General features: G+C 36.3%; 3 protein-coding genes across 3 annotated transcripts; all 3 read right to left on the bottom strand.

Annotated features, from left to right (window-relative positions):
- Nucleotides 1–1,051: 1,051 nt before the first annotated feature.
- On the bottom strand, nucleotides 1,052–4,035 carry LOC134679956 (uncharacterized). Its single transcript, XM_063538909.1, has 6 exons — nucleotides 3,801–4,035; nucleotides 3,378–3,478; nucleotides 2,737–2,884; nucleotides 2,210–2,302; nucleotides 1,784–1,941; nucleotides 1,052–1,269 (listed from the first exon to the last, which is right to left on the bottom strand). Exons 1-6 carry the CDS (start codon nucleotides 3,850–3,852, stop codon nucleotides 1,063–1,065), a joined length of 759 nt encoding a protein of 252 aa, XP_063394979.1. The 5' UTR covers nucleotides 3,853–4,035; the 3' UTR covers nucleotides 1,052–1,062.
- Nucleotides 4,036–4,747: 712 nt separating this feature from the next.
- On the bottom strand, nucleotides 4,748–9,965 carry LOC134680254 (uncharacterized). The gene is made up of 7 exons (XM_063539347.1): nucleotides 9,716–9,965; nucleotides 9,128–9,640; nucleotides 8,865–9,033; nucleotides 8,382–8,650; nucleotides 6,280–6,648; nucleotides 5,994–6,162; nucleotides 4,748–4,925 (listed from the first exon to the last, which is right to left on the bottom strand). The coding sequence occupies exons 1-7, from the start codon at nucleotides 9,777–9,779 to the stop codon at nucleotides 4,748–4,750; spliced, it is 1,731 nt and encodes a 576-aa protein (XP_063395417.1). The 5' UTR covers nucleotides 9,780–9,965.
- Nucleotides 9,966–11,019: 1,054 nt separating this feature from the next.
- Nucleotides 11,020–14,928, bottom strand: LOC134679955 (uncharacterized). The gene is made up of 5 exons (XM_063538908.1): nucleotides 14,823–14,928; nucleotides 14,019–14,174; nucleotides 13,494–13,583; nucleotides 12,877–13,203; nucleotides 11,020–12,490 (listed from the first exon to the last, which is right to left on the bottom strand). The coding sequence occupies exons 1-5, from the start codon at nucleotides 14,893–14,895 to the stop codon at nucleotides 11,163–11,165; spliced, it is 1,974 nt and encodes a 657-aa protein (XP_063394978.1). The 5' UTR covers nucleotides 14,896–14,928; the 3' UTR covers nucleotides 11,020–11,162.
- Between the last annotated feature and the right edge of the window lie 4,155 nt (nucleotides 14,929–19,083).

Below are 19,083 nucleotides of genomic sequence, written 5' to 3'. Positions count from 1 at the left end.
AGACGTGATCAGTAAAAATTGGCGTCAATGGGGTTGGCCGGTGAAAGTTTTTAGCAGATGGCGCCATCATAGCTTGCCCTGTCAGTCCATAGAATTGTGTCAAATTTTGGTTTTTTTAATACCCTGGATGCCAGCTCTTTAAGCCAAATCTCATAGAAAAAGGGGCAAGCTATGATGGCGACATCTATGCAAACCTTTGACAGTTGCCAACCCCATTCAATCTCATCTAGAGTCAGTCCATGAAAAGTCTGCAGCGGATTTGATAGCCCACGCAGTGTACGTGTTATTTTAAACGTCAAACTTCTATGAAATCATGACGTATCATATGTATGACACTTGCACTGCGTGGGCTATCAATTCCGCTGCAGACTTTTAATGGTGTAACTCTATCTAGCTACTAGCGTCCACACGTACACAATGTCATAGTAGAATTGGTGAGTAGAAATGGTAGAATTAATTCATCCACACCACCCGATTAAATTGTAAAATTCAATCACATTGGGCGAAAAATGTCACGCCTGGACTGGCCTTAATTAGCAGAATACCTACCGCATCGCACCGCGACCCGGTGCGATCAAAATATCTCTTTCTCGCTCCAACTTATCGCCGCGTCCTTAACGCACGTAAGGTGACCACCTTACACATCACACCACCGCACCACCGCGGTGCGGTTCAGTAGTCTGTTACGACTTTAATGTTGGCTAAGCTGTGGGCCTGCCGCGAAAATCAAAATGATGTTATCTGCCTCTCACACAAATATAGAAGAGCGATAGAGAGGCAGTTAACATCGCTTTTTGGGGTAAGCTCTCTGTATTGCTGCCTTCTTCAAATCACCTTGAAGGATTTGCTACCCTTAGGCCTCTATTGTAATTAATAACTTAGGTCACAGTGACATTCAATTTTTAAAACAGCTTGCCCTGGTATACGAATTCTACGGGCTGGCTCTGTTCTGCTACCTGCAGATTACGCTCACCATGCGCTATGAAAATAAGAGTCTCAATGGTTGGCACACGATATTCGTTCCGGCATGACGCTATTAAAATAAAACGGCTTTGTAAAACTTTAAATATATTTAACAAAGTTGACAGTCGGTGCTTCAGTCGTTGGCGACCTTTCGGTCACGGTGTCGAAGACATCACTGTCTATTTGTTCAGGTTCCGCAGTAGAGTTAGCTCCGTCGGAGGCCACTGGCATAATTGTAGTAGCACTGCCAGGTTTGGAGAGCATTACTCCCTTCAGTCCCATGTCCATGCAATCGAAATGAAGAATCTGATGACAAATTAAAAACTTAAAATGAAATGACGAATGATATTAAAGGTAAAAATATGGTAAAAATGGAAAAAAATACGCTTCCGGCAGGACTTAAATCCGCAACCTCCGCAATCCGAGCGTTTGCTCTATCCATTTGAGCTACGGAAGCCAATTAATCAATCTGGAAGTCAATCAATTGGTTAGAGCAATCGCACGGATTGCGGAGGTAGCGGGTTCAAGTCCTGCCGGAAGCGTAATTTTTTTCAATTTTTTCCTTTAATATAAAATTTGGAATATCGCACGCAGACGTATCTGCTTGTTTAAAAATTGGTTTTAAATGACGAGTTGATAATTGAAGACTACTGCATGGCGCAGCAGATTGATAAATATACTTGGTCAAGCAGATCTTGTCAGTAGAAAAAGGCGGCAAATGAAAAATGTAGGCGCGAAGCTAGGGATAGCGTCTCATACAAAATTTTAATTTTGCGCCTTTTTCTACTGACAAGATTTGCTTGACCATCTATATACTTACCAAGACAGGAGCTTTGTCTATACGAGTGTCCATGTCCATGCAAACATGTACCCCTTGGTCTATGAGGGTGATGTCGAATAGGCGTATACACATGTCGACGAGGCCAGGCGGCAAGTACGGAACTGGGATGGGAATGCAGAATGGCGGAGCATTTGCAGCTGGAAGTTGAACAAAACGCATTAGCTATTTATACGTACAAATATTTAGAATACTGGGTGAGTTGCTAAATCCTATGGTGGATGGCAAAAAGTTGATACATCATTTTCATCAGCTTCGTGCGCCTCACTGATGGGCACAGATCTCCCCTCATTGTTCAAGAAGTTCCTACGCTTCCCCAATCGTAATAAGATTTTTAGATGGGACCGTATTCGAGATCTCAACTACTGACCATATGTACCCATTGTAGGTACCCATTTATTTACCTACCTGAGAATGAAGTCTTGTATACAGTAGCGTTGTTCATTTGTACGTCCATTTCGATCATAGAATCCGATGGGTCAAAAGTCAATACTGCACAGGCTGTCGATTAAACAAAATTAATTATTAAGTGTTTGAAATAACAACAAATATTTTGGTAGATTCCAAGTATTTCATCACCGATAATCCGTAACGGAGTGACCACAAGCTACGGTGAGCTAGGTGACGGTGATCAACCAAGCTACCGACGGTTCACATCACCTTAACTTTGGTCGGGGAACAATGACCAAGGAAGCTTTATTGATGACCGTGTAGCCACACCTTTTATGTTTAAAAGGTTTGAACACATAATGGTGTTTTGCAAAATATTCAGAGCCATCTTCCACTGCATCAGTTATTAAGTAAAACATAAGCTAATTTGCTATAAGTAAATAAAATGTTTTACGCAATATTATATCAGTTAGCTTAGCAGGTGCCTGATCGTTTCTTTAAAAACCTTGGTAAGATAACATAATTTCGATGGGTGCTTCACTCACTTTTTCTATCAAAGTTGAGACTCTGTATCCTGATCCCGGTACAGCATGTACATCGAAGTTCCTTACACGAGCAGGGTCCTCCTGTGAACGGGAGTCGCAGCATCCAGCCAGGCTTGTACCACGGCCGGGGCATCATCCTCGTTATTGTCTGAAAACAGTCGTATTCTTATAAGTACCTACATATGTATATAAGATAGTCAAGCAAATCTTGTCAGTAGAAAAAGGCGGCAGAAAAGTGTAGGGCGCGGATATCGTCGTCGTAAAATTTGAATTTCGCGCCTTTTTCTACTGACAAGATTTGCTTGACCATTTATACGAACTCTCTGACATAAAACGTAGAGCACCCTACAAAAAAAAATCGTTATCTGAGTTTTTTTTAATTGATTGGCTAAGAGAAAAAAACATGTAATGCGGATTTTTTGTTTTTAATAGTTGGCTGAATACCTACCTACATTTTAATTTTTAAATTAAAGAAAAATGCTTTTCAAAAAAACAAAACACGCGCGGCGGAACGCATTCCGTTACCTATCTAATTTCTTAACCGCCCGGCACTCTTTTCTTTATTTAATTTCATTCATAATTATGTAACTTTATTGTTATTAATTAATAAAGTATAAACCTAAAATGTTTTCACTCCGTACCTTGTTAGTTTCTAAATCGTAATACACGGAAAAATCTGTCACGTCCATGGCATCATTAGAGAAGAAATGCTTCCCAATTTTCTTCTGTTTCCATGACGATGCTAGAACATATCATAACACAACGGTAAGTTTTTCTTGAACATATCTTTACCTATACTTCTAGCTATTTGATAATGTAATAAGTAATAAATAAACACTTAGGTAATTGACTGTTACAATTTATACATATACATGAAAAATATTAAGAGAATAAGTGCAACAATGTCTTAATTGTGTGGTATTTGTGTCACGCTTTTTACTAAACGTAGGTAGTATTTATTTACCAAATGTTGCAATTTAGTTGCGTAATGTAATCATTGTCTATAAGTACTTTTTTATGCAATACGAGACGAAATAGGTATACGCAAAACTCGACGTACTCACCGGCAGCTAAACTCGCAAATCCCGCCAAAACCAAAATCACTACTGTTCTCATTTTAAAACTTGCTTATAACCGCCTCAAGGGACACCATTCAAATAACTAGACACATGTGTAATATCGGCTAGGGTTCGATTTGCGTTTAGTATGCGAGAGACGCCGCGTGCGCCTTGCGGTACTTTCTAGTGAAAACGTCCACAGCCGATCGCAAAGAGCTGTCTTTAAATGCACGCTGATGCTCTCTCATAATACCTACCCATTATGATCGTGTTTTCCAGTAAGATCAAGTTTAGTCTTTGTAACATAAGTTATTGCTCAATAAAAACAGTTACAATGCTGCAATGGGAGAACTTTATGCGATATGCTATGCCATTCTCTACCAATCAGCCTAAATATTAACGAATATTCAAAATTAACTTGCAAATTAAAAATAATTAAAGTAGTCACAGAAAAAAGTGCGTCCCTACGTAGGCATGATAATTACCTATTTCTGCGCGAAATTGCTTTGATATTCACCAAAATTTGCCATCTTCTTTTCCACGTAGGTAGGTACCTATGTAATTGCTAGAAATATGGTAAGTTCTTCTATTACGTTCATGTATTTGGGCTCTACCTAGACAGGCAGGTATCTAAACCTTGTAATAAATAATTTTAACTGTAAGTGAAATAAAATTTAGAAAGTCTATTTTAGATGAAAACCACGTCTCTTATCAAGTATTAACACCTTAAATTTAGATACATGACCTACCTACATCGTAAATGTATTTTGTTATTCCACATTGGATTTTTATTTACTCGAATAAGTAAAGGGCTATTATTTTTCTTTAAAATAATGAAATGTTTAAGTATAATGACATAAATAATTTATTATTAGTTAACAATCTTAACAATTTTTTTAATCTTATAATATAAAAATAAATAAGTTCCTACAGATCAGATCACCAATAAGTAACTATTTTCGATCGTCATCATCAAAGAAATCAAACAGTGACTTGACGTTATTCTCGTCGTACTCTTCAATGTCATCGTCGCCAGAATCGATGACAGCATCCACTCCCCCTCCAGGGTTGGGTATCGGGAGCCCCCCATTTTCTTCCGGCTTTACCATCGCCAGGCCGTTTGCGCCCATTCTGAAACGGCACAGTTTAATATTCACATAGGCAACATTTATTTATTTTATACTGAGCAATGAAGTTTGCCTTATCTTAAATATCTATTTATTTAAGTATTAACTCTTCACTTGAAGATTAGACCATGATTGTGTATAATCGAGATTTTTTTATAAAAAATAATATAAATTAAGTTGTTATTAAAGTGACAGATTTCATTGCCTTTTTCTATCATCATCATCATCATCTCAGCCATAAGACGTCCACTGCTGAACATAGGCCTCGCCCTTATCCTAGGCCTAGGCTAGGCCTTTTTCTATGCTTATTTATAATATTTTAAAGTATTACATATTTGTTTTTTTTTTATAATTTAGATTTTAGGAAGAATAGATTTATTTAATAACATTTTTACAACTTTATAACAAAACACTAAATCTTATAAATAAAAAATTTGCCCTAAGTCATGGTCCGTAGGTAGGGTGCCCAAAAGGCTGGCCGCATTGCCCCGCTGGATGGCAATGCTGATCCTTTGGGCAAAATATAGGCCAGCCCTCTGGTCACCGGAGGCCTCTATGAGGCGCTTTGATAACTCCTCATAGAGACGACGCGCGCTAGGTCCCCACGGCCCCAAGGTTTCCAAACCAAACGCCGCAAATATGTAGCTACTACCTAGTGTGACATATTTAGAATAGTATTATTAATCATCAAAAATGATTACAATACCTACAGGAACTTAATAATATGTCTTTCACTTTAATTGGGTACGACTTAATTTTGTACAAACTTTTAATATATATGATTACGAATTTACCTACAGGTGTTATTTTCATATTTAAAGTGGTCAAGTAATATTACCTGTACACTTAATGACCCATTCTTAAACATACAAGATACTACAATACACTAGTACAATGCAACGTAATAAAGTTCAAATATGTGACTGACTTTGTCATTTTACCCCCTTATTCATAAACGCGCTACAAATCTCAATTAGATTTGACTAATATATTCATAATTATGAAAGGAATAAAACATAATTTAACTAAATCAGGCCCGTTAAGTTTTACCGTAAAGGGGTTAAATGCTCACCTTAAACAATCAAATGCCATGTTGAAAAGTTCAAGCTGCCGCCATTGGCCCGTCATTGCCAGGCAAAAGTGAAAGTTTCTTCCAGGGAAAAATACATTGTAAAATTTGGCGCATACTTTCAAGTTTCTAAGCCTTGGTGGATTTATACATATCGGTTTCGGGTTTTTTCCTGCAATATAAAAGTATAGGTTGTATTGTAACTTTAGTGTATTTTTAACGCATATCATTTTATGGACATTCTATATATTTTGGGTCCTTTAATTCTGTAATATTCAAAATATTTTACCTGACAAGGAGTTTTCATAAAGTACCCTGTCATTCATAGACATGGCTACATCGAAAGCGAAATCCCCAGGATGATAAGTGATCTTCATACAAGCTTTCTGATTAAACAAATCCAACACTAATCCCGTACAACACTTGCACACGCCAAATGAACATGTGCATCTCCTTGAGGGTTCATCATCTTCTTCTTCTGATGTAGATGTTGTATTCCGGACTTCTGGACTCTGCCGAGATCGTAACGATAATTCATTCATGCGTTTAGATTTTAATCGTTCTAAGAATATCAAGGCACTATCGGGAACTTCCAGGTCTTTCAAATCTTTGAAATGTAGAGCAGTTCGTGTTAGATTGGTTTTTTCTTTGACTGTAACTGATAAAATAGTAAAACATTAATAGGTACACTGAATATTGCAAGTGAATAATAAAAGCAAACTATAAGCCATATTTATTAGATATAAGTATCGGCATTAAATTACTAAAAATGTAACGCTTATTTGTAACATAACTAAGGCGCGAACTTTTGTTCTTGTTTCGTGTCTTGTAAACAAAATTTAATTCCGAACACCAGTTTTTAGTAAATATGCACTATAAGAAAAATACATTAGTTTAAGTTACCGTTTCCGTACGCTGGTGATAGAAACCAAGCAATTGACACTAAAAACACAATGAGGTTCTCCATGGCAGAAAGCTTTCGACGCGAGGCGGCGCGGACGGTTCGCGAAGTAATAATCCACGCTTCAATCGCCTGCATATTTGAACCGGTTAGGGGCGAGTAAATATCTCCAATAACTTAAAAGTATACCTAACATGTATATTATTCTAGAGCACTTAAGTAGTTGATTTACAGAAGCATTCCTAATGATCTTTAAGGTATAAAATAGTTTCTTTTTTATTATAGGATAAATCAGAGTCTATTAGGTAAATATTTACTAGTGGTCTCTGGATATACCTAGAGATGGGTAGTGAGTAAATACTCACGGATAAATACCGAGTAAATACTCAGTATTTACTCAATTTACCCGTATTTACTCGTTTATACCCAAATTGGTGGGTATAAACTATTTAGAGTGCTGAAAGGGGCATATAAATTTGAAATATAGGTATATTTTGTAAGCCGTTACTGGATTACGTACTCAAAATTGTAAGAAATGTATTTTTAAGAGGGGCACTCCATACATGTAACTAATTGTCACAAAAAAAAATCTCAGAAACCACCAACATTTTGCACATCATTAAATGGGTCTTTAAAAATAACTGGAATGTTTCTAAGAACATTTTTGGATAAATTGAATATTTTTGGAAAAAAACCTTTTCGAAAGGCCAAAATAATGTTTCCCTCTCTATAACTTTAGAACCAAAGTTCAGAAAAAATATGAAAACATATCGGGAGATTAGCCGCATAATAGAGTACAAAAAGCAATATTTTGAACATCATCGGTTGAGCCATTTTTGAGTTTTCTTTAAAAAACCCTTAATAAAAGGTCGTAAGTGCCGCGTAAACACGCACTTTTGCGCGACATGCACTTATCTAGAACATCGGTAGAATTTAAGTACTCATATTTTTAAAGTAAATACCTTCTTATTTAAAACATAATTGTTAACAAAATTTTCCTCTCACTAATAATTACCTTTTTTTCCTAAATTAAGCGTCCTCTATGCTTTTTATTTTATAGATATTGTTAATACACGTTAGCACTCTTCAACAAAAGACAATTTTGTTCTTTAATCTCACTTTTTGAATATTTTATAAGCAATCGTTTTTACCCACCTAAATGAGTAAATACGGGTATTTATCGGGTGCTTTGAGTAAATACCGAGTAAATACTCAGTATTTACTCACCCCTACCCATCTCTAGATATACCTATACAAGCCTATACATTCATTTTACTACTAAGCGAGTTCTAGTGGAAATAAATATAAATTAAAAATGGGTCACGTTTTATTTATTTATTTACAATACAAATTAATAGATTGGGTACCTATATTTGGATGTATCCTTAACATTTGTATGTTGTATATTCATTTAAAATAAATAGGCACTTATATTAAAAATAAATAAATAAATACTTATTTCTATTGTTCAAATAATTAAGGGAATTTTCTTCCATCAAATAAATCTCCAACGGCATCTCCTATATCATCCAGCGGTCCTCCATCGTCGTCATCGTTATCAGAACCACCTCCAAAGATTCCTCCACCCCCACCAAATAGACCCCCTTCATCCCCTCCGCCAAAGATGCCCCCAGCAACATTGGAGAGGAAGCCATCGCGGTCGTCGTCGTCATCATTATTACCAAAAAGGCTTACGGGAGCGGGACCTGATGATACTGGCTTTGGATTTAATCCAGTTTGAAGGCCTTTTGTACCTAATCTGTAAAAAAAATAAGGTCTTTAGATAACATAACACCTCATGGGACAAACAACAAAATCCTGCTGTTGCGTATAGGTGAACCGCACTTTCTAGCAATATTTAGTTAAGCTAAGAAAATAAACTTGACGAATTTGCCAAATTTTAAAATTTCAAAACACATATCATCTGATTTCTGTATAAATATATGATTAAATCATTTTTTTTTATAAATTACCCGAAACATCTAAACGAAGCGGAATATATTTGAAACCCAGCAATATCCGCAGTGATATCCAAACAAGCGAACGCGTTGCTATTACGGATCCTAATATTTGAGATTTCTGCGCAGATACGGACGAAAGGTGCTCTACCAGGATTGAAGCAAATTGGGGGTGGGTTGTCAGCTGCAAAAAAGATTTTTATTATTTAATAAATATGTTAACTCATAAACATGCTTCTTACAATAAAAGTAAAGGTAAAGTACGAGTATGACCTGACCTGAAACTCTTCGCCGAAGAACAGTCCGATTATTAACACTCATTCTGACATCAAATACAAAATCTTCAGGTACAAAGCTTATATTGCCACATGCCTTCATCCTAAATCTTTCCATAATAGTTCCCGTACAGCACCCGCATTGCCCCCGAACACATGAACAAGGGAATCGAAATACAGAGCCGTTTACTCTATCTGGCGTCACTGTCGTGGAAGCTTCTTCGTCGAGTATAGGTGCCTCTGTTATGTTGGGTACAACTGCAGGGGTTGCAGTTACTACATCTTGGACCACTGGTTCACTGACTGCTTCTTGCACTATATTTGGCTCTGTTACTTCTAAATCTTCTTCGTCTCCTTCCACATCGTTTATATCGTCAACTGCTACATGTATAGGTAGCACAACAGTCGCTTGTTGCCTTAAAATTGGCGTAGGATTTAATGCTTGCTTCCAAATGGTCTTTGGAATTTGAAAATGTATTACTTCATAGTTTCTATCATTAGTATAAATTATTTCGCCTAAAAATATTAAATAATATTATGATAAGTGACACATTTTTGTTGTTATTACTAAAATTTTACGTAGGTACTTACATATTCCTGTTTGGTATAAGTTACTATAAATATATATAAGTGTGAGTAAGTTTAATTTTATCATGGCTTTGCTTTACTATGCGGCTTGCCAATTTCACTTTCTATAAATGAGTGTCCTGGCAGGCTTACGGGCTTAAATTATATGTGAAGCGAGACACCACAAAGTATTTAAGTGATGTGTGTGACTAAGAACCAATACTCAATTTAAATGCACAGTCTACAAGCACAAGAAACAAGTTTTAAATATTTAGTGCCGGAACAGGAGAAAGTTGGATGTGATCAAAAATATTTATGGAAACTTGAGTGTCCAATGTTTTAGAGTTTGGTTTGCTTTTTCCTTAAGTAATTATCTTCAGATTTTATAGGCGGAGATGTTTGTTTAAGATAAAATTTAAAGATTGACGATGCCAGGAACCTCACGTTGTGGTTTTATAAAAATGTTATGCTTTATACTTGCGAATACGTACTTATTTCTTTAATATTTATTAATTTCGCGATCAACATCAAAATGATATTTTAACAGTTGATTTTTGACTCTGGAATTATTGCTAAGTCTTGTCACTTCACATTCACAAAAAGCAATTCATAATATACCTAGGGCGAATAAGGTAAATACACCCACTTAATCCGCTACATGCTTTTTCATATATTCTTTGTGAGTATTATTCTGTAGTATATAAACAATACTGAGATCATGTTAGTTATTTCACTAAACTGAATCTTAGTATTTCCCTGCTTCCTTGTTTGGATACCTAAGAGATTTTTTTTATATCCAGCGAAGGCAATAAATATTGGACCAGGAATGCTACCCTATTTTGTGTCTAGAGGTTTATATGTAGATGTAGGTATGTTAATACTTAATAACACTAAGCGTGCAGGCAGGCTCATGTATGGACCATAGCATGGGCTCAATGTATTTACTTAAGTTATTTTAACCCCGGAAGATATTTGCCCAGCCTCAACAAATTTATGGATCACAGTCATGATTTATAGGGAGTAAGCCTTTTTACAACCTCGTTACACCTCAAAGCTGCGCCCTTACCCGAAAAATGTATTTTGAGCTTTACTTGATGCCTAACTAGTGATTGCTTCTAAATTAAACGTTTTCAATGGATATAGGTTTCACTTGATGTTTAATGAAATCTTTCTTAATATAAGATATTAGTAAATAAATACGCAAATATGGTCCTAAATTCTTAATACTGACGTGCATCAATCAACGCATCCAATGCATCCAAACCTCAATAAGTCTATGAGCTACACTGCAAAGTTCAAGGTAACAAATAATAAACCACACATTATTACACAACATGTTCTTTATTTTTAAATCAGTCAAAATAATAAATAATCACTTACATGTTTAATGCTATTTACAGCGATTCAATAAGTTAGAAAAATAAATAACCTTATACGTTAGGTACCTACTTAGATCTAATTTTATTTAACGTCATACTAGATCCCAATCACCTCGCATCATTTTATTTTGCCTTCCTCTAGGCTTTTTCTTTTTTTGTTGGTTATCGTTTCCAGTAAAGCCTAATGTATGACTCAATTCATCTAGTCCAAAAATATCAACATAGTCTTTGTTACCTTTTTTGCCATCTTTTACTTTTTGGTTTTCCTTTTCCTTATTATCGCGATTATGTTTCTTATTTTTTCCGAATAAACCTATTTCCTTTCCGACGGTCTCGCCGATTTCTGATAATCCGATAACATCTAAGTCCTTGTAGTCAAAATTGCTCCCCCCATTCTTTTTACCCAGTAAACCAATTTCTTTTCCGACGGTCTCGCCGATTTCAGATAATCCGATAACATCTAAATCCTTGTAGTCAAAATCGTTCCCCTTATTTTTTTTAACAAATTTTAATTTTTCATATACATCATTAGGAACGCCATGACCATTTTGAGACCGACTTTCATCAGCAGATTGAACCGGTTTCTCTGAAATACTTTCTTCTGAGTGAGAATCTAAATCGTGAACTATTTGCACCAAATCATCGTTAACAGCATCAGTCGCAGAAGAAGGACGAAAAGCAACAGTAGTTGATGTTTTAGGAGTGATTGTTTCAATTTTCTCGTAATTTGTTTGTTCCCTGTTGGTAGTGATCATACTTGATACTTTAGCACTAGTAGGTAAAATAGGAGTTACAGGCATTACAGATAATTGTCCAGTTAGTTGTGCTAATGACATTTCAAGCCCAGGATCGCCAAACTGCGTTTCATCTTTAGCAGCTAGATCAGCTAATGTGGACATAGGTTTTTGTGTCACTATTACTACAGGCTCGAAAGTTTGTTCCTTTTCGGGGCTTATTAATGGAATGTTTTCTGTTGATGGAAGTCCTGCAGTTGTTATTTTAATGGTAGGTGTCGTTTCCGTGGATAAAATAGATGAAACCGGTTCAGTAACCGGTGTGACTTCAATAGTCGAAGTAGGCGGCCGTCTAGATGGACGAGACGGACGCCTCGCTGGTTTGCGAGTAGGCCTTCTGCTCGCGGGGCGAACTCTCACGGTAGTCGTTCTAGCAGTCGTGGTGGTAGTAGGCCTGGGGGTGGTAGTTCTCGTTGGCCTTCTGGTTGGTCTTCGAGATGGTCGAGGGCGCCTAGTGGTCGTAGTTGTTGTAGTCGTTGATGTAGGAGCTTGTTTCTTAATCTTATTCTTGTTTTTTGTCTTTTTGCCTCCAGATGAACCGCCGAATAAGTCGCCCAATAGGTCGTCGCCTAGGAGGCTGAAGCCCGTGTAGTCTGCACCATCTACGTCATTAACAGCGTCGAGACCTGGAAATTAAGAGTTTTTCATTTCTATAAGAACGTCGGTGGAACGCTTTCGAATATATGTATTATTAAGACAATAAAATTAAATTATAGGTAGTACGTATTCTGCTTACGTATTATTTCAACTAGAGGTATTATGAAAGTGTTACTAATAATATTTCTCCTAATAATGGAATTCTCTTCTGTCTCTGAAAATGGTTCTTCGAGGCTTTTATTATTATTTACCATTGCCATAGCGCTTACAGATCTTGTATTTTTTTTACGATTTCCGTATAATTTATATCGATAAGTCACTAATTGAAAGGTATAATTATGATGTACAATACTTACTGTTGTAGTTGAATTATTTGTTGTAGAAATCGTATATTAACTATTCCAATGATACTTACCATCGTCATCGTCGTCATCATCGTCATCGTCTCCGACAAGTCCAAAAGCATCGTCATCATCGTCATCGTCGTCGTCATCGTCGTCATCATCAGCCTTCTCATCCTGAGGAATTAACGGTAGCGGGTCAGCCGCCTCTGACGTCACTCCTCTAGGGCCGAACTTGAAGCAGGAAACTCTCACGGCTGCTTCAACAGTGCTCTTAGCTTGTAGTTCAAGGCCTAAACAGGCCCTGAATTCTTCACCAGCACGGGCAATATTGTAAACTCTTCCGCAGAATTTTGAAATGCCCCCTGGCAATGGCATGCATACTGGGGTCGGCTTGCGTCCTGATAACCAAAAAAATACATATTATTAAGTAATCTCTCTGCAAACCTAAATGGATCTTCTGCGAAATTTAGACGATGCCTTCTACCTATGATTTTTCCGTATATTACTAAGAATAGAATTGAAACAGAAGTAGATGGCACTTCAAATGAGAACGATAGGAATCACGTCTTAAATTTTAAAAAAATGTTTTTATTATCTGTGCCTATTTTTTGTTTTTGCTATGCCATCTAAGTATCATTTATATGACTTCGTTTGATACGCATGTGAGGTGTAAAATGCAGTTACATACCAGAGAGAGTCCGGTTGGTGATGACCTTCTTTCCGAAGCTCAGCGAAACCGACATTTTATCGCCATTAAGGTACCTTAGAGTTGCACAACCTGTAAATATAACCAATTCACAATTAACACTTTAAACAATAAGCTATACTTTAAGCATTAGCTCTAGTAGAGTCATACAAATGTGATTTGTTGGTACCTACTTTTTACAAATTGAACTTATTTATCAACTTACTCGTAATAGAATAGGATAATAAAAGAGGATTCTAAAAGATAATCTGTATTATGTTTAAGGTTTCCAGTGCGTATTTTTGTGAATTTATTTTCTTGAAGTTAATAGGTATAATATCTTAAATGTTTAAATAAACGCTGACCCCCTTATTCATAAACGCGCTACAAACCTCGATTAGCTGATAATCGTTTGTCTTTATCTGTCATTTTGACTTATGTATTTGTAAGAAAGGGATTAAACATAATTTAAGTAAATCAGGCCCGTAAAGTTTTATGAATAAGGGGGTGAATGTTTAGAAATATTACCTGGTCCATCTAAGTTGACAACGGGCAGCTGAAAGTCTCTGCAGCAGTTGCAGTAAGATTCGGAGCATTTGCAGTACTTGTTGATGTTATTGCTTGCGTCATCCTGTTTCTCATCGCTTCCGATGCGGACACTCTTATTGCTATTCTTCTGCTTTTCTATAAAACAAAAATATTAACGTTATCTATTTTCTTCTCTAGTCTTTAAAAAGTTTTTAGAGAGATCACGATATTAATAATTTAATCTTCTTTTATCCTCCACTATTTAAATTTAACATTTCCGCATTAAATTAACTTAAAAGTGTTAATCTAAAATAAGATTTTACGTGTTAAACGATTATAACCGTAAATTATCTAAAATGCTTTCGCAATGCTTGTAAAATTTATTACACTTGACAAGTTCATCATTTGACTAAAATATTTGTCATTATTCTAGTTTTTTAGGACGGGTTGCGTGTTCATAAAGTATAAACAACTCTTTAATTAATAATGCATACTGAAACGAAATGCAACATGCACGTTCACTTCAAAGCGTAACCATTTCGTTTATCACTCACTGAGGCCTGTGATTTACACACTTATTACTGTTAAGTGCGACTTCAATACATTTGCTACTATGCGCAAGTAGTAGTTGTAGTAAGACAGTAAATAAGACATTTAAAGCAAACGCAGAAGTAATAAATTTAATGCATTGATTTGATTTTTTAACAAATAATAATGCCTAACATGAATTGTTTTATAATATATAACAACAGATTAATCCCTCGAAAATGAATTACTATTAGTATTCGCGTTATAGGTACTTACTTATACTCTTAGACGCGGCGAAAGCCAAGAGCACGAATATGAGAAGAAGCTCGAACACCAGGGAGAGCCTCATTGTAAAGACTCAGTCCCCGTCTGAAAGCAAAAATACTACCATTAGGCAATTTCATTTTAATAAATTATACAATTTCGTATGCATGTTGTTTTGGGTACATTTTGGATCAATTGATTTAGACTACCTTATACAGTAACTAAATTTATGTACCTAATAGAGTGGTTCCGTCCCACGTCCAGCGCTCGGCCCGAAAACCGGGGATGGCCGCAGGAGACGCTTAACTTATTAAGTACCGTACCGCAAATATGCATTAAAAAAACAATTACATATTTGCAGCACTTGCAGTTGAAACCTTTGGGCCTTGGTCGTAAGACACCAAACAATTTGTAAAATAAATCTCCCATAAACTTGTCTGGATGTCTCTTGAATGTTTCATGAATATTTCGCTCTTAAGATTAATCTCCGATTCATCGGGGAAATGCAACAAGTGTTCTGGGGACGATGTCCTGGGCACCTCTAGATTTAAAATTAATTTATTATTTCATAATTTTGAGTAGACAAATACTTAATGAATGGTAGTGTAAAGGCCGATGAGGATTAGGTAGGTACCATCGCCCACACTATTAACTGTACATCGGTGGACCTTGGAGTGCTGTTTGTACCTAAGCAATATTTCCAGTTAAGCGTTTTATTTTTGTAGATTGTGCATATGCATATGCATAAGATATATATCTCACGTAGTGTGGTAATCTAAATAGCTGATAGAAAGCCGAATGCGTCATTGATTATGAGGATCTGATGCAACCCAGGTAACTCCGGGACGCGACCCAGATTGCGCTTTCACGAAACTTTTCGGTCATTAACACGTCAGTGACGCGTTTCTTTGTTTAAGTATAAAATGTACCTACAAAATTGTCTTTCTTTTGTAAAAGTTCCATAGAAAATATTGAGGTTTGGATACATTTATATTTTAATGTACTTTTTGATAACAAATAGCAATAAATTGTCATCATTAAATGAATCAAATTTTATAAAACCCAGTCTTAATTGATTAGTATAACCGAACGTTACAAATTCAATTTCAATATATATTATGTTTAGGAAGTACCTGTATGAATGAAGTAATCATGAAAATTACAATTGTAAACAAATTAGTCAACTAACAATACACTCTTTTTTTTTGGGCTGTCGTGTAATAATATAGGATAAATTCAAGCCTGCATTAGTTTTTAAACGTGTGATATTTACGTTGTCCATAAAAAAATTATGCAGACTTTTAAACCTGTAAAATGTGCCCTATCGCGCGTTGAAGTCTATCATTCTAAGTACCAATAACAAAAAAAAATTAGACTAATCAAACACATTTTTAACATAAAAGCAATATAAGTACGTCGTTTTGTATAAAAATTGTTTTTATGACACTGAAGGTCAGTCCTTCGTCGCTGGTATATTTCGTGAAAACTTTTTGAGATAATTTGATTGAAATAATTCATAAATATCAAAACAAAGTTAAATAATACAAAACTTAAAACTCACCCGGATCAAAAATACTTTGATTAATGCTAGAAATCAAATCCAATTAATAAAAACAGCCGCCTTCCCACTGTTAATGTCCACAATTAATTAATAATTCGAATATCACAATACTATTCTAAGAACGCAGAAGACACCGGCTTGACACCAGCACTGATTTGATATTACCGCCTCCAACTCGGGCCCAGAGAAATGTGCAGTGACGTATAACACCCGCCGAGAAAGGAAAACTGGCAATCGTGCGTCCCTTTCACTCTCCAATTAATAGAACGGGATAGGCGATACTGAAGACTCACTTGGTTGCGTATGTAGAATTTAGTGTCAAGTCAATGTTGTTGACGTGATTCAATGCAGGAAAAGATCTCGACGCCCGTATGTCGTACATGGTGAAATGGTTCAAATGCGATGGTTGTTTTTATTGAAGAATCAATATTAATATATGTAATGTAGAGTATTGTATATTCTACTTAAATTAATTAAAAGGAAAATATGTATTGAAAAACACGGAATAAGTTATCTATGGTTACTAAATTTCATATCTGCATGTAAAAATAAACTTAATTACTACATGTATTTCAGCAAACCGTAAGGAAACTAAAAAAGCAACCTTGTCTGAGCCGTTCATCGATTCACGCAATGCAATGCCGACAGCTGCTACGCATTGGCTGCGCACAAAAACGGTTAATTTTTAATTAGTACGTCGTTATAAGATATAGATATCTTTAAAAAGATATAATAGTCGCGCAACAAATAATAACTCTTAATTTGGGGATGTAACGACCTCATCACCCACTGGTTTTCCCAGTGCAATCAGACAACACAAGGCAGCTTGTGACGAGTTACTGGGGAGTAGCGATCCCACGTTCCCCAGTGCTCCTGGGGAAATGACCCAACATTGGGTGGATGGTACAGGGCCTTCTGACTCTGGTTTTCCTTAGCCGACCGTCCAGAGTAGAGCCTCAAGAGCTGTTTTCTCGAGATCTTGAGATTTGGAAACATTCTTATGGCGAGTTGCCTATATATGTTTAAAGTTCAATGACACCTCTCTACACCCTGTTTCTAACCGGTGTAGCAGTTTATCGTGCTGTATCTAATCTATCCATTTAACCCAATAGCCCAGAATTCCATCCGTTAACCCTCAATAGTCCTAAGAAGTGCCTTGCTTGCGCGTGATGTCTCTGAGTGCAACCCTTGACACGGTTAGGGGCAGTTCCCGCCCTAGCATTAAATAGTGTTCGAAATTAATCAATCCTCATTAATTTGCCAATCCTGTCTATAAATTCACGTTCCAATCTGTTACAAACATAGTGTAACAATGAATTATGCGCGTTTTTGTTAGTTCTGTTGAAGAAACTATGAAATTTGTAACGCTTAGCCTGTTCAATTTTTTATCATTGCAGGAAATGAAACATCGTTTACAAAGTTGTTTAGAACGTACATATATGGCGACTAACTTTCGTTGTAAAAATCCGGCAAAACTTGATAATAGTTAAGGATGACTCACGTTAGACCGGGCCGTGTCCGGGCCGGAGCTCCGGAGCTTACTTTTCTATGACATGACAGGCGATCACGTGATGTTTTCCATAGAAAACAATGCGCCGGAAGCTCCGTCCCGGACACGGCCCGGTCTAACGTGAGTCATTCTTTATCGAGCAACCGAGACAACTACGAAATAACTAGGTACATGTCTCAGCACCGTCCTAAAAAAACTAGCTGAGGAGACCCGTGACCTAGCTCAATAATATAAATATGAAACGACAGAAATACTAGAGGGTGTCATAACATGAAAGAGGCACTCCACACACTATAGGAGCGGAGAAACCGCCAAAAATATAAAGTACCTACTTATGCCCATATAGGTATGTAATATTTGAATCGAAGTCAAACTTGTTTTCATTTTAATCTTTATAGCTGAAACTCATTGAAATTGCTTTTCACGTCAAAACGAAAGGCTCTTTTGCCTCAACATTGTATAATAAATATAGATCGTAGGTATAATATTACATTCACCCTCGTACCGTCGTACCTAAGAGAGAGCGAAATAGCAGATCAAGCTAGCTGGCAAGCAAGCTAGCTGACTATGGAATAGTTTTATCGTAATTTCTAGAAGCTCTACGAACGAAAGTTTGTTTATGTTGAAAGTAGAAAGAGGAAAAACTTTGTAGAATTTGATTATTCAGTTGGTAATAATGGTCTAATCTAACAAATGATAGGTAGTATTTCAAAATTAAAATTTCGATGTAAGATATATTAGGACTGCTGATAGGTATGTCTAATTTCTACTCTTATATTATGTGCAGGAGCTTTTATATTACAGAAACGTGAATTATATTTAAATGAAAAGCTGACGTCAGTTTTCACAATAGGTAGGTAACAATAACCATAATATGACCTCTATCCGGATCTTGTTATACAACGACTACCATAACCATGTCAAAATGACGCGTATAGGACAGGCGCCCAGCGCTGCGACGGTCACTTTCTACAAGAGAAAGTAGTCAGGATCGGCCGAGACTTGTTTTTATTTGTTCTACCGATTCCACTGGCTTGGAGAAATTGTTAGCAAGTAAATATACTGCTAACTATTACATACAAGTACCATGCTAATTTTACTGCTGCAAAATATTACAGGCCATGCTAATAGAGGAGGTGGTAATAAATATTGAAATGAAGAATAAACATTCAGTATCCTTAGAAATGCAGAAATTAATTTGA

Source organism: Cydia fagiglandana, chromosome 3 (genome assembly GCF_963556715.1).
Source record: "Cydia fagiglandana chromosome 3, ilCydFagi1.1, whole genome shotgun sequence".
NCBI lineage: Eukaryota > Metazoa > Arthropoda > Insecta > Lepidoptera > Tortricidae > Cydia > Cydia fagiglandana.
This window is presented reverse-complemented; position numbering and strand designations above follow the sequence as displayed.